Source organism: Astatotilapia calliptera, chromosome 11, assembly GCF_964374335.1.
Source record: "Astatotilapia calliptera chromosome 11, fAstCal68.1, whole genome shotgun sequence".
Lineage (NCBI taxonomy): Eukaryota > Metazoa > Chordata > Actinopteri > Cichliformes > Cichlidae > Astatotilapia > Astatotilapia calliptera.
This window is the reverse complement of record NC_137432.1, coordinates 29,320,533-29,332,720: the sequence shown is the minus strand read 5'-3', so window position 1 is coordinate 29,332,720 and position 12,188 is coordinate 29,320,533. Positions and strand designations below refer to the sequence as shown.

The 12,188-nt window shown below is 42.2% G+C and overlaps 1 protein-coding gene across 4 annotated transcripts in view; it reads right to left on the bottom strand.

Annotated features, from left to right (window-relative positions):
- Positions 1-12,188, bottom strand: part of ago3a (argonaute RISC catalytic component 3a) — a 38,989-nt gene continuing 26,801 nt past the window's right edge. For all 4 annotated transcript variants that reach the window (XM_080308065.1, XM_026185425.2, XM_026185426.2 and 1 more), the window contains 7 exons: positions 11,781-11,940; positions 11,524-11,614; positions 10,517-10,711; positions 10,024-10,158; positions 9,342-9,443; positions 8,402-8,601; positions 1-8,279 (listed from right to left, as the gene is read on the bottom strand). In XM_080308065.1, coding sequence (XP_080164191.1) covers positions 8,171-8,279; positions 8,402-8,601; positions 9,342-9,443; positions 10,024-10,158; positions 10,517-10,711; positions 11,524-11,614; positions 11,781-11,940 — 992 coding nt within the window. In that variant the 3' untranslated portion in view covers positions 1-8,170. The remainder of the gene's footprint in view (positions 8,280-8,401; positions 8,602-9,341; positions 9,444-10,023; positions 10,159-10,516; positions 10,712-11,523; positions 11,615-11,780; positions 11,941-12,188) is intronic.

The window sequence follows — 12,188 nt, the reverse complement described above, 5'->3', positions numbered from 1 at the left end:
TAAAGCAAAGCATTTTTATTGCAAGTATTAGTCAAAGATACACTTCAAACTGAAGCAAAGCAACACTAAAAAGGCCAACAACCTATAAGAGAGAAAGAGTAACAAAAGAAAGACAATTAAAACTGAAAGGAATACAGCTGTTGGTACAACACAGCTTTTTGCAAAAATACAGAGGCTGAGACATGGATGATCTGGTGGTGAAGGTTCAACGTACACGTCAGTTTGCTGGTGCCTCACTCAGAGGTATCAGAGCTCAAGATCTTTAGTTTGAAATAAGACTGACAGAAGAGTGACGATGCATCGGAACAATCAGAGTACCCAAAATGTTTGATATCCTTGGCCACTCTCAAATAATCTGTCTTCAAAACCATTAAGTGTATACAAGGTAAACGGCGTCAGGAGCCTAATCTCTTCAGCAGTTTTTGGTTTGAAGTCATTTTGGAATGCTAATGTAATGAAAACAGGTTCAACATCAGATAGCCATGGGAGTAAACATTACGGTAAACATTGAATAAACCAAAAGCCATTCGGTTTAAAAGGACAGAGGGCTTTTCTTGCTTTGGAAGATTGACAACACTCAAAAGGTCAATGTCTCTGATCCTCCGATGAGGTGAGGGACAACCAACAGATAATTAAAAGGAAAAAAAAAAAAAAAAATCATCACAACATCCTTGGTTCATTGTACAGGCACAGGTCTCTGTAATCCGGCACAGTGGGGAACCGCCTGGTTCTCGTGTAAGGCCTGCGTCAAACTGTTCTTTGGATCCTTCTTTGGATTTGCAATCAGCGACAATGAGCTGTGTCAACCGAGCAACGAGCTTACAAAATACAGGCAAGTGCATAAAATCTAACGAGCATACGTACATATCCAAACTGCCCTCGGGCTGTAGGCACTGCTCAACAGGTAACACCAAATACTGAAAAGGGTTTCCAAAGGCAGTTTGACCCAGACCTGGCTCCCGTTCTGACATCAGTACATATTAAACAGAGAAATGTTCATTCATCAGAGCGCTCTACGTTGTGTAGCAATGTTAGTGGTTTACATGCGAGAACAGATGAGTATGCCAGTTGGAGATATCAGGGCAGATCAAGTACGTAGGCTAGTTTTCTTGGTAGGCCACCCGACACAGCACAGGCATTGCAAAAGTCACACGGATTTATATTACGTAAGGACGCACTTAAGGCTGAGGCATGTGTTTTCCTGTGGAATGAGACCTGGTCCTGCTGTAAAATATTCTGGCACAAGGAAAAACAAAACAAAACAAAATAGGAGACATTTAAAGAGGAAAGAAGCAACGCCTTTGCTAAAACATTTCACTGTAATTCAATGAATTTTGCCTTTCCAACATCCTTCCTTCTTTCCCCCCGTATTTTTCTTTAAACTTATTTTACACTCTACTACTTGCTCTGTACTGGCTCAGGGAATTTACATGGCTAACGTACCAATTTAGCAGCTTGGGATGAAAAGTCAGCTATTCGACACAAGTCAGTGTGGTTCAGAAATGGTTCCCTTCGTCAGAGATGAGCTGCAACATGTAGGGGGCTGGCGTCTGGCCTTCACGGGTGGTAAAAGAAGATGGGAGGGTTAAGAATATTTGGAAAAGGAAGGAGGAGGAAGTCGACCTGGAACAAGTCAAAATCCGCCGCCGCCGCCCTTTCCTCCACCCCGCACCCCCCTCCATATTGTTGTGCTTGCGTGTCTAGGAGAATAAGGCGTCAACATGGAAGGGGAGGGGCTCAAGGCTTCTCCCTCCTGGCTCCACCCCCGCCACGCTGCAAGATTGATGCGGACACTCCAGCCGCTCGAACGGACTCAATAAATACACCATAAAATATTCCGCATATATATATTTCATATATATATATATTTAAAGAACAACACATTTAAATAGGACAACAAAATAAAAGTCGGCTCAAGAACAATATTTCAAAATTGGATAAGTGTTAAGACAAAACAGAATCTTTTACAGTTATACTTATTTCGAATCTAAAATAGTTACCGTATAAGAATATCGCAATCAGGCATTACTCAAGCATTATATATCATAAAAGCAATTTGCAGTTTTCTTTCATGTAGTATAACATATGCAGCATACCAAGGTAAGTGAGGTGCAGTGTTTTTTGAGATTTCTTGTAATAGAAAGATTTCACCCCCTGGACTGAAAAGGTACCCACAGAACTACAGACCATACTCGGTTTTTCAGTCGAATCCCTACCGGCTCAAGACGAGGATACTGCTGGGCACGCATTCCCTCCGACAGGGACAAGACACATGGCAGGGCATTGCTCTAAGATGAAAGAACGCCATGGGGCTGCTACTAGGGCTGGGCATCTTGAGACAAGTCTCAATACTGACACTGGCTCTGTTCATTTCATTTCTGAACCACATGTTTAAAAAAAAAATAAGACACCTTTCTGCCTCCTCACGCATGTTGCTTTCCCTCAGTGCAAAAAAAAAAAAAGAAAAAAGAAAAAGAAAGTTCTAGCCTGCTTCGAAACTCCAATTCCAAAAAACCAGGAGGTACTGATGAGTGACGTTTGTGACACCCAGCCCTAGCTGTAACAAAGTGTCAAAAGTGGCAGTCCTGACGAGAACACGCCACCTGAGAGCAGGCAGACTCTACCGAGCCATTAAAGTCACAAGAGCATGAGGCACACTTTTAATGACCGACTGCCTCGTTTGGTAACGCGCATCCCTTCGTCGTCTCCTCGTTTACGCTGAGGTCTGGATCCTCTCCTCCTCCTGGGCGGGAGGAAGAAGGGGACTGGAGGGACAGAGACTGTGGCAGTCTCTAAAGTGCTGTGCTATGTTTGCCATTCGTGGGCTGGGCTGTGTCACTCCCAACCACCTGGCTCCGCCAACCCACCCAAACACACATTCCACTGTACCAACAACACCATTGGTCCAAGACACTAAAAATGCACTAGAAAGCAAGAGCTCAACCACAACCATTTACTTGGCATAATGTCTTTTACTATGTAGGCTTAATCTTTAAATACATGAAAAACAACTCTGCATTGCCATCTCAAAAAAACAAAAAACAAAAACCATTTACTGTGAGTGTGTTTGTGTGTGTGAGAGAGAAATGCAGCAACTCCTGCATTGCAATGTGTGTTTCAAAAGGAGATTCTACGTCTTTGATTTTTACATTTCATCTTTCAATTTACAGCACCATCAAGAGGAAAGGCACTTTCTGTGGACTTTTTCTCGCTACCTTCCACTGCAAATATAGAGCAACCAAAATGAGGAATACCGATTGAAGCCTCGAGACAAAATACACCTTTACTTCGGTTAAAAATTGAGGCACCGGCCTTTTAAAGTTAATTTGTTACATTTTCTTCACCAGGCAGCTAAAGACGCCAATTCACGGCTCTCATAAACAGTCGTCGTAGCGACCCTAAGTGAGAGCTAAAAGGACACAGTCGTGAGATTAGTGTACCTTTAGTTTAAAGTCAAATATAACGAGTCATTTCTAGCAGAACTGGAAGGACAAACGAAACCTTCCCACTTTTGTGTAGCACGGCTGTGTGTTGAAGAAAAATCGGCTGCATGAATAACATCTTTGTATCCCATTAAGCATTCGCTTCCACAGGCCCCTAAAAGGTCTCGCTCATGTTAGGTCATTTCTCTGCTAGCTAATATTTGCAAAGCCGAGCTGATGACATTTCAAATGTAAGCGAGGCAAACACATTTGCTATGTAAACATGTGTTCAACTGCCCTCGAGGGTGTAGTTTATACACCACCTGAACATCTATTACAGACAGCAGAGATATAGTGAGTCAATCAGCCACCAAACACACACACACACACACACACACGTCCAACTTCCATATAACCTGCCACACCAAGTTCTCACTGATGAGCTTTGATTCCTTCCCACACACACACACACACACACACACACACTATATCCCTCAGTATTGTCCTTCAGCTTTAACCTTCCTTACACCTTGCTGGGGGATTGGATGAGATTGTACGGCCGTGGAATGTAGACCGAGGGGAGTAAATGTTTGGAACAAAAAAGAAAGAGCGCTAAAATAAGATAACAGGCTTTGCCACGTCGCAGACTTACGTCTTTGTATCTGTGTGCACGTGAAGTGGCTCGAATAAGGAAACCAGTCTGAAGAAAGCAATGGTGGTTGTAATCCAATCTAAATCCCCCCCCAGGGTTCAAACACAAAGGAATGGAGAACTACTAAACCTTGTTTCTCTATTCTTTGATCACACGTGTCTTTGAAATGGATCACCAAGACTTAAAAGAAAACAACAACACATGCCCATTCCTTTTACTCTCCTCTCGATAAGGAGCAGGCATCAGCACCAGTTAAAAGAAACCCGAGAAAATTCAAGAGCAGGAGCTCAACATATCAATCGCCTTTTTTTTTTTTCTTCCCCCTCCTAGTCTACTGTTTGTTGTTACAATAGGTTTGTAATTTCTCACAGCTTTTCTGAATTGCTAAGACATTAAATCCCGTTCTCTGAACCAAACGGTCCATGTTTTGCACCCGTTTAGTCACTCGAACGCACCGTGTTAGACGTCAATTTGGAGTTTCAGCTTTAAATAAGCAGGATCTGGGGCACCAGCATAGCTCACCTGGTTAAGCAGGTGACCCGTTTTTTCTGCGTTAAATATCAGCGCACTAAGATTTCTCCTCCCAATGTTTTGCGTCTCGAAAAAAGGAACTCCCAGAAATACACATGCAACAGGTTGAGTTGCAAAAATCTCTTTTTCACTCTGGCGCGACACAGCTGAACAGATCACATGTTCACTTTCAGTTACACTCACGCTGTACTGTTATGTGCTTGTTTCTTAGCCTTTTGACCTACTTTATCCACAGACACTGTGTAATCCTGTACTGCTTGTACTTACAGTGGGTAGTATTTAAACTCTATTCGAGTTATGCTTTTTATATGCATTTATTGGAATTTTTTTCCTGGAGCTACACAGCCAGAACGCTGGATTTTTGGATGTAGCGTAATGAATGCTCAGCATTGTTTGACTGAGTCTATGATCTACAAACATTGTTTGGTTTACAGTTTGAGGTTATTGTTTGATACTTCCAGAGGAGTCAGAGGTTTTGTGAATGTTGTTCAGTCACAATATGAGAAAACAGGGGATCCTTTTAAGAAAAGAGTCTTAGCAATTGTGAAAAACTGCGATAACAAAGGCATTCGGGATATAGCATGTTAACACTTTGTCCTCTCTATGAAAAACTTTGTTTGATCATCTACAAAAGAAGAAGGAAAAAAAGAAGAAGCATTCAACATCTTGCAAGTTTTTTTTTTCCAAACATCAAAGCAAGAGGCGGTTAGAGTCCACATCCCTATCAATAACAGTATGACAGTCCAAACACACATAACTAGTTTCAACAACCCCAGCACTGTTCACACATACACTATACGTTATACAGTGACACAAGAACAAGTCAACAGTCTATTGCGATAATAAAACTTTGTTATACTTTCTTTTCTTTTTTTTAAACCATTACTTGTCATGATACATTTATTACTAAGATTAATAATTAGACTACATTTTTTTCTGTTAGCAAAAATAAGTGGTGTGCATTACATAATTTAAAATCTACAAATATACTTTCGATCTGGCTTTTTAAAAAGGCTTTCAGATACTAGTGAAATCATGAAGGCTCAAACCCACTGGCTTCCACACTGAAAGGCTAGCCTGTGAAAGGCAGTCGAATGCAACAGCAGAGGCAGGACCACACGTCTGCCGTTGTACCGCTTACAAGTTCTCAGAGTAGATCTATCCCAAATAAAATCATAAATCTATAACTCCCCTCAACAACCGCAGCAGTGGAGCCTTCTCGTCCTTCAGTGAGTGAGGTTTACAGTTTTTTTCCCCCCCCTCGCCTACATATCCCGCCTGCTCGTTTAAAGTCTCGCATTGAGGTTCAGCTTCAAATTCTAATTCAGAGTAGCACCGCGCCTGTGTTCACTCCTGAAACACATGCTTCTGTTAGTGCAGATAACTTTTAAAAACACGTCCCGAGCAAACTTCAGGTCATCAGCATTAGAGCAGCTACGTGGTGACCCGTTACCCAGACACACGCTTCACACTAAAGGTCGTCCACTTGACTCCTAGGCTTTGTTCTGAAGCCAGTCCCAACTTTGGGCCGGTCGCGTGGGCAGGAATTAAACCCGAACTCAGATTTAGGGTTCTAATCAATCTAAAACAAAAAGAAAAACAGTTTGGGAGAAGGCCAACTCTGTGCCCACGAAGCCAGCCCAATCGCCTACAAACACACTGTAGCAGCTGGATCCATGTCTGGTGAATATTAGGCAAAAAGACAACTTGGCCTACTTTGCTTGAATGCTGCTCCAAAGCAAAGCCAACAGCTAACACTGCCGTACAGGCAAATACAATAAATATATTGATCTTAGGTTAATTTGAATGAGATGTATAGAAAAGTCAGTAGACGGTTATTGAGAAGAATAAGAGGCATCGGGTGAAACTTTCTTGCTTCACGCTGTCTGGTTGGTGTACGCTCTTTGATCATTGTACCCCACTGAAACAACTCATACAGCTTCTGACGATTACACACTTAACTTCCAACAGGCACTTGAATACTACCTCTTTATGGCCTTTATACTCCACTTTGCTGCTGTCAAGTGAAAAGCTTTGTAATTCTTAGGAATTAAGAAAAATCAATCTCATTAGCAAGCTGACGATCAGGAATTCTAAAATCATGCCCACTGATCCGAAAGTATTCTCAAACCACGGAGACGCACAAAGTCCTTTAGTTCAAGTAAAAACACGAAAAATCACCAAAACTGCACCTTTTTTTTTTTTTCCTCCTTCTTTTTGCCCAACAGCGAGAGCAAACTCATACAACATGCAGGTCATTCAGCTCACAGAGGAGCGACACATGAAAGTGCCTTGCAAGTGGCAAACTTCTCTCCTTTCAAGGACACTCGCTTTCATATGAAATGTGAAAACTGTACTTTTGAGTCACTTAAGTCCCCTAAAAATCCTCTTCCCTTCGTTCGACTGATTATTGCACAAGAGGAAACCATCGACATCATCTGTATTTAGCCACCGTCTTAGGTACAAGGGGGGAAAGGCAAGATAAAGCACTGAGAGAAATGAATGCAGGGCGATTTAAAAACAAAAGCTAACACGATTAAATCTTCTCTTTTCTTTAAGAATTAGATTCTTAAAATGTTTCACATAATGTAGAAGAAATATAGCAACCAGACTCAAATAAACGTGTCAATAATACTTTAAATACAATCCATGGATGGCTGCAACTCAGCAAATTGATATATAATATAAACTGCCCTCCGTTTAAATGTGACAGCTAACCTTCAGGAATAAATCCGAAACTGATCTGAGACCACCAAAACGGCTCCTCTTTGTGACTTTTAAGGGGCAATATCCCTCTTTGCCAATAGGTGGCAGTGTGCTCAAAAGAACATGTAGCTCTGTACAAGCAACTGGTGGTGTCGTGCCCACACACTAGTGAAAAGTGACAGAACAAGAAAGGAAACAAGAGGAAAAATAAAAGACCAAACTGGGAGGACCTCTGGTCAATGAATTGATGCTTCAAACTACATCAGACACCTCTTAATAACTCCAGAGTCTGAGTCCTTTTTTTTCTCTCTGCCCCTAAACTTAAGAAAAAGAAATAGGAGAAAAATCAAAGACAAATTACACAAAAACTGACAGAATGTAAAAGTGCTGCTGCTCAAACTGACTTGAGGTACTGAAGAAGGCAAAGAAGCAGATTTATCAAAGACTATGCCAAAGAAAAGGAAAAGAACAGCCACAAACTAGGCCACAAGTAAAGGAGACAAAACAGGGGACGAACACATAGGCGGGGTAGTGAAAACCGGAGGGGAGAGGGGGCCTAATAAGGGTGAAAATAAACTAGTTGGCTGGTTTAATATTGCATAATAGTGCTGAGATTCTCTCTTGTTTTGTTTTTTTTTAAAGCAGCTTTTGCATCCTCAGTCCAGTGTGGGGGTGCCTCTTCCCCTCCCTCCTCCCTGTTTTCCTCTGCACAGTGTCAGGTCCGTTTTTGATTAGGCATGTTGGGGGGGGGGGGCTGGGACTTGCACCTATGAGGATCCCTTGACTGGCATGCCAGGTGTGCATGGTTGTGTGCGTGTGTGTGTTAAGAGTGGCAATGGTTGGGGAGAGTTGGTGTAGCTCAGGCGAAGTACATGGTCCTCAGGGTGTCGTGGTGGATCTGAACAGCTTTGGCCAGCGCCTGGGGGTCCCGACCGTTACTCTGACCAGACACATGGCTGCCCTCAGCGCTTCAGAAAGAACAAGAAAGGACCCGTTAAGATGAGTGACAAAAAAAGGGCAATTCATCCAGCACATGTGAACTCTAGCAGCTTCACAGAGCAAGTTTAAATGGGGAGAACGCTCTCCTTACCTGTCATGTTCTTTGTCAACCAAATGATAGCGGGCACGAAAGGCCACCAGGTGGGCATAGTAGGCTGGCGCAGGGATGGAGACTGAGCGGGTACAGCGCACATAGGTGTGGCACAACTGGTAGGTGAGCAGCTGGAACTCGTCAGCGGTAAAACAGTTGTCGTCCCACAGTACATGGTAGTGGGAGGGCCGACTGGTGCCCTGAGAGGGAGGTAAGCATTAAGTAAGATTCAATACGGAACTGGGACACAGCTGACAGGAAATACAGCCCAGAAAACTCAGGAACATCACCTAACTGTGCTTAGCTATATGAGATATGTGTTTAAAAAAATAGATACATAAAACATTAATGCTGCAAGTAGAAATCAGCTAACTCAAGCAGCTTCTGCGTCTACAGATCTGTAGTCTAATCTTCACGTTTTGAAATAAGGGACATATGGGATGGTTCCACGCCATCTTAAATATACAGACAGCAAATTTTAGGTACCAAAGCTGTTAATAACACATTTTCCTGGACAAAGCTTCAGCTGCTGCTCTTTTACATGATACTTTAGGTTAAATAATTGCACGATTTGCCATGCAAGGGGGGCTGATAAGCTACTGAGGTACTGGATTAGCAAACCCCTAAACTAAATAGCTCAAATATAGTCAAAACGTTTGAGAAGGAAAGTTTTATTTGCTTTAACTGTGTACTCTTTGTCCACCCATGTGCTTTGCTATGCTGAGGAGCTTCCACTGCACAAACCGCACAGCTATAAGCTTCATGTTAGTTTGTTGAAATTGCATCATAAACTTTAAAACCGCTTGTGTTTGGTTTATTCCTGAATCCTATTTATTACTTATCTACAAAAGTGCAGACGTTTATGTTTTTTTGAAGGAGAAGGAGATGAAATACTGTAGACAAACAGCAACATATGAGATGGAGAAGAGGTTGGACTGACCTGTATTCCAGCGTGACTGCAGAGGTAAAAATCGAACTCGTAGGGATGCGTGATGTCCGTATCCACAGTAGTACCAGCGGGAATGTTTCCACTACGTCCAACCTTGAAAAGCAAAATTAATTTCAGTTACCCTCAATACTAATGCTTTTTGACTTTCAACTTGTTTTCCCCCTTTTTCGCCATTAAAAAAAAAAAAAAAAAAAGCAGATATAGCAGGGCTTTTAATGCACTAAATGATGTCGGGAACTAAAATTTCTGATGATTGAAAAGAAGAACTAGCTGATGGAGAGACCCAGGCAAAGGTTCGCCAAGTGCTTTCGAAACAACCAATTAAAAGCCTAATGCCCCAGGGAGCCTAATGCTCTGTAAGAAGAGTGCGAGCGCTGAAAATAAGGTTGTTACTGGCTGGGTCTCACTCTCTGGGCCTTGAGTGCCACTCCAGAGCTCTTGGTTTGCACTGGGCCCTAATGCTTTAATCGAATGTAATTACAGCAGTCAGGAGGGTGAACAGCCGAAATGACAACAAAAAGGTAATTAAAGAGGCCCATTTTCAGTAGTTAATGTTCCAACATAGAACATAAAAAAAAATACAGATGAACACATGAACACACCATGTTGACTTTAAGCGGAAACGTCATACTAAAAGAGCAACAGCATGAGCTGGTGTGCGGTGAGGACTCACTCTCTCGTTGCGGTCGGCACAGAAGAGGCGTGTATGGTGGCGTTTTTGCACAACAATGTAGGTGATGCCTGGCTGGTACTCCTTCTCCAGGCTGATACAGGCCTCACGAATGGCCAGCAGCTCATAATACAGCACCTGAAGAAGAGGACAATTACAATAATATGAAAATATCATTTTTGGTTGTGTGTGCTGCCATATGACCCAACTTCAAAAAAAAGTTATACAACTAAGAAATTTGGGAATACTGTTACCGACTTTACTCATTTGTGATTAAAAGTATTTATGGAATACACAAACATGTTCTTTACCAGTATGCCTCAGCTACAAAGATTATAACGTACCCAAATTCAGTAAGAAGCCAATTAACGTCTTGAACAATAAAATGACATACTGCAGAATTCTACCTGGTTTAGTCTTTTTTTCACATCTTTAGTAAAACCCTGAGTTTAAGATTTAAAAAAAAAAAGAAGAAAAAAAAAAAGTGGGACTATACCTGTCTGAACTGGCCTTCTGAAACTCCATCCCTGTAGAAAATGATCCGTGTGGGCTTGTAGCGGGTTGACTTGTAGAACTGGATCAGCAGTTCCCGCACCATAGAGGCCAGGTCCTGGATGACCTCCTGCCTGGGCCTCTGGACTCGTACGGTGGCACAGTACCTGCTGGGGTGGGCGTCCATACTACCTACCACCTGACAAAGAGTTTGGAGCAGAGGAGCCATTATTAAAGGGGAATGGATTTTATGTGGAAGGGAAAGTGACACATTATTCATAGAAGTGTCAGCATTTCCTCCTCTCTTTGCGTTACTAACCCACTGAATGTTTTTCTGCATGCAGATCAGTACGTTTCAGCCCTGATCCAGGGTCAGTGCTTCCACTAGCCCTTTCTGCCGCCTCCCCAGTCCTGTCCCCTCACTGTACCTGTGCTTGACTTGTGACTTCTCCAATTGCACAAACTATTGTTTTGCACGGCTCAAAAGATCAGTTGAGCTGTAAGTCAGGGTGTCTGAAATTTAACGTCTTCTTATGCGTCTCTGAGTTTCTACAAAAGTGTGACCATTCATTTGCTAAATCTGTAACTTGATTCATGTCTTTATTACTTTTCTGTTTGCACTCAGCGGTGTTTACTATTGTATGTTTAGTTTTCTCTCCCAATAGGATTTCACCCCCAACATCACTCACACTTAGAGAATGTGTCTGCTTATTAACATTTGGGTTTAGGGCTACAGCAAGTCTTCTGTTAAATATTTATTCTGCACAGAGTGGGATCGAAGCCCAAAATAACTCTTAAGTGTTTGGATTTATTGTCTGTGAAGACTTTATTTGACTTTCTGAAAGATTATCACTCTTGCCTTCATCCATTACATCTTCTACTACTACTTTCACGTCGCCCCCTAGTGAGAGCTGGGGTTGTAACACCCATCAGAGAAGAGGAATATTATCAAAACAAAAACTACAATTTATATATTTAACTGCTGCAGTAGGGGGACATAAAGAAACTAACTGCTGCAATAGAAGGCTTCTTCCCATCTCCGGCTGGTGGATGTGTAACATCTGCTCCCAAGAAGATAACTGGCTGTTGAAACACTGATGGTCTGTGGATCGAGAGACAGAAAAAAGGATCAAAAACACTGAGGTAGTTAAATAACAATACACCAAGTGTCATGTCACCCTAACCCTTAACGTGAGACTTTATTTAATAAGACGTCTTAATATAGCATTATAACACTGCCATATAATAAGAGGGAGACCACAGCTCACCGTTGGTGAGGTACCAGGATGTTGTTGATCCCTCCCAGCTTCACATTGATCTTGAGGCAGAGGTTGGACAGAGTCTGTGGTGACGTCTTCACCACGTTCTTAACCTGAACACACTGAGTCGCCATGCCCAACAGAGTGTCTCCCACACGCTTCACCTCCGCTGTGAGTGATGCAAAAAACAGGAAGTCAGAGGCAGACGCACGCACACACCCCACGCAAAGATTTCAAATCTGTATTACAACTGAAAAATTGATAGACAAAGAAGAGGGCTCATAACTCCCACATCCAGTCACAGTATTACTAATATTAAGACCAACAAGTGTGGGTTCAGATCGTAGTTTACTGTTAAAATGTTATCTTGTTTCTTTTGTTGCCATTAAAAAGAAAAAAAATTCCAAAGCAACACAC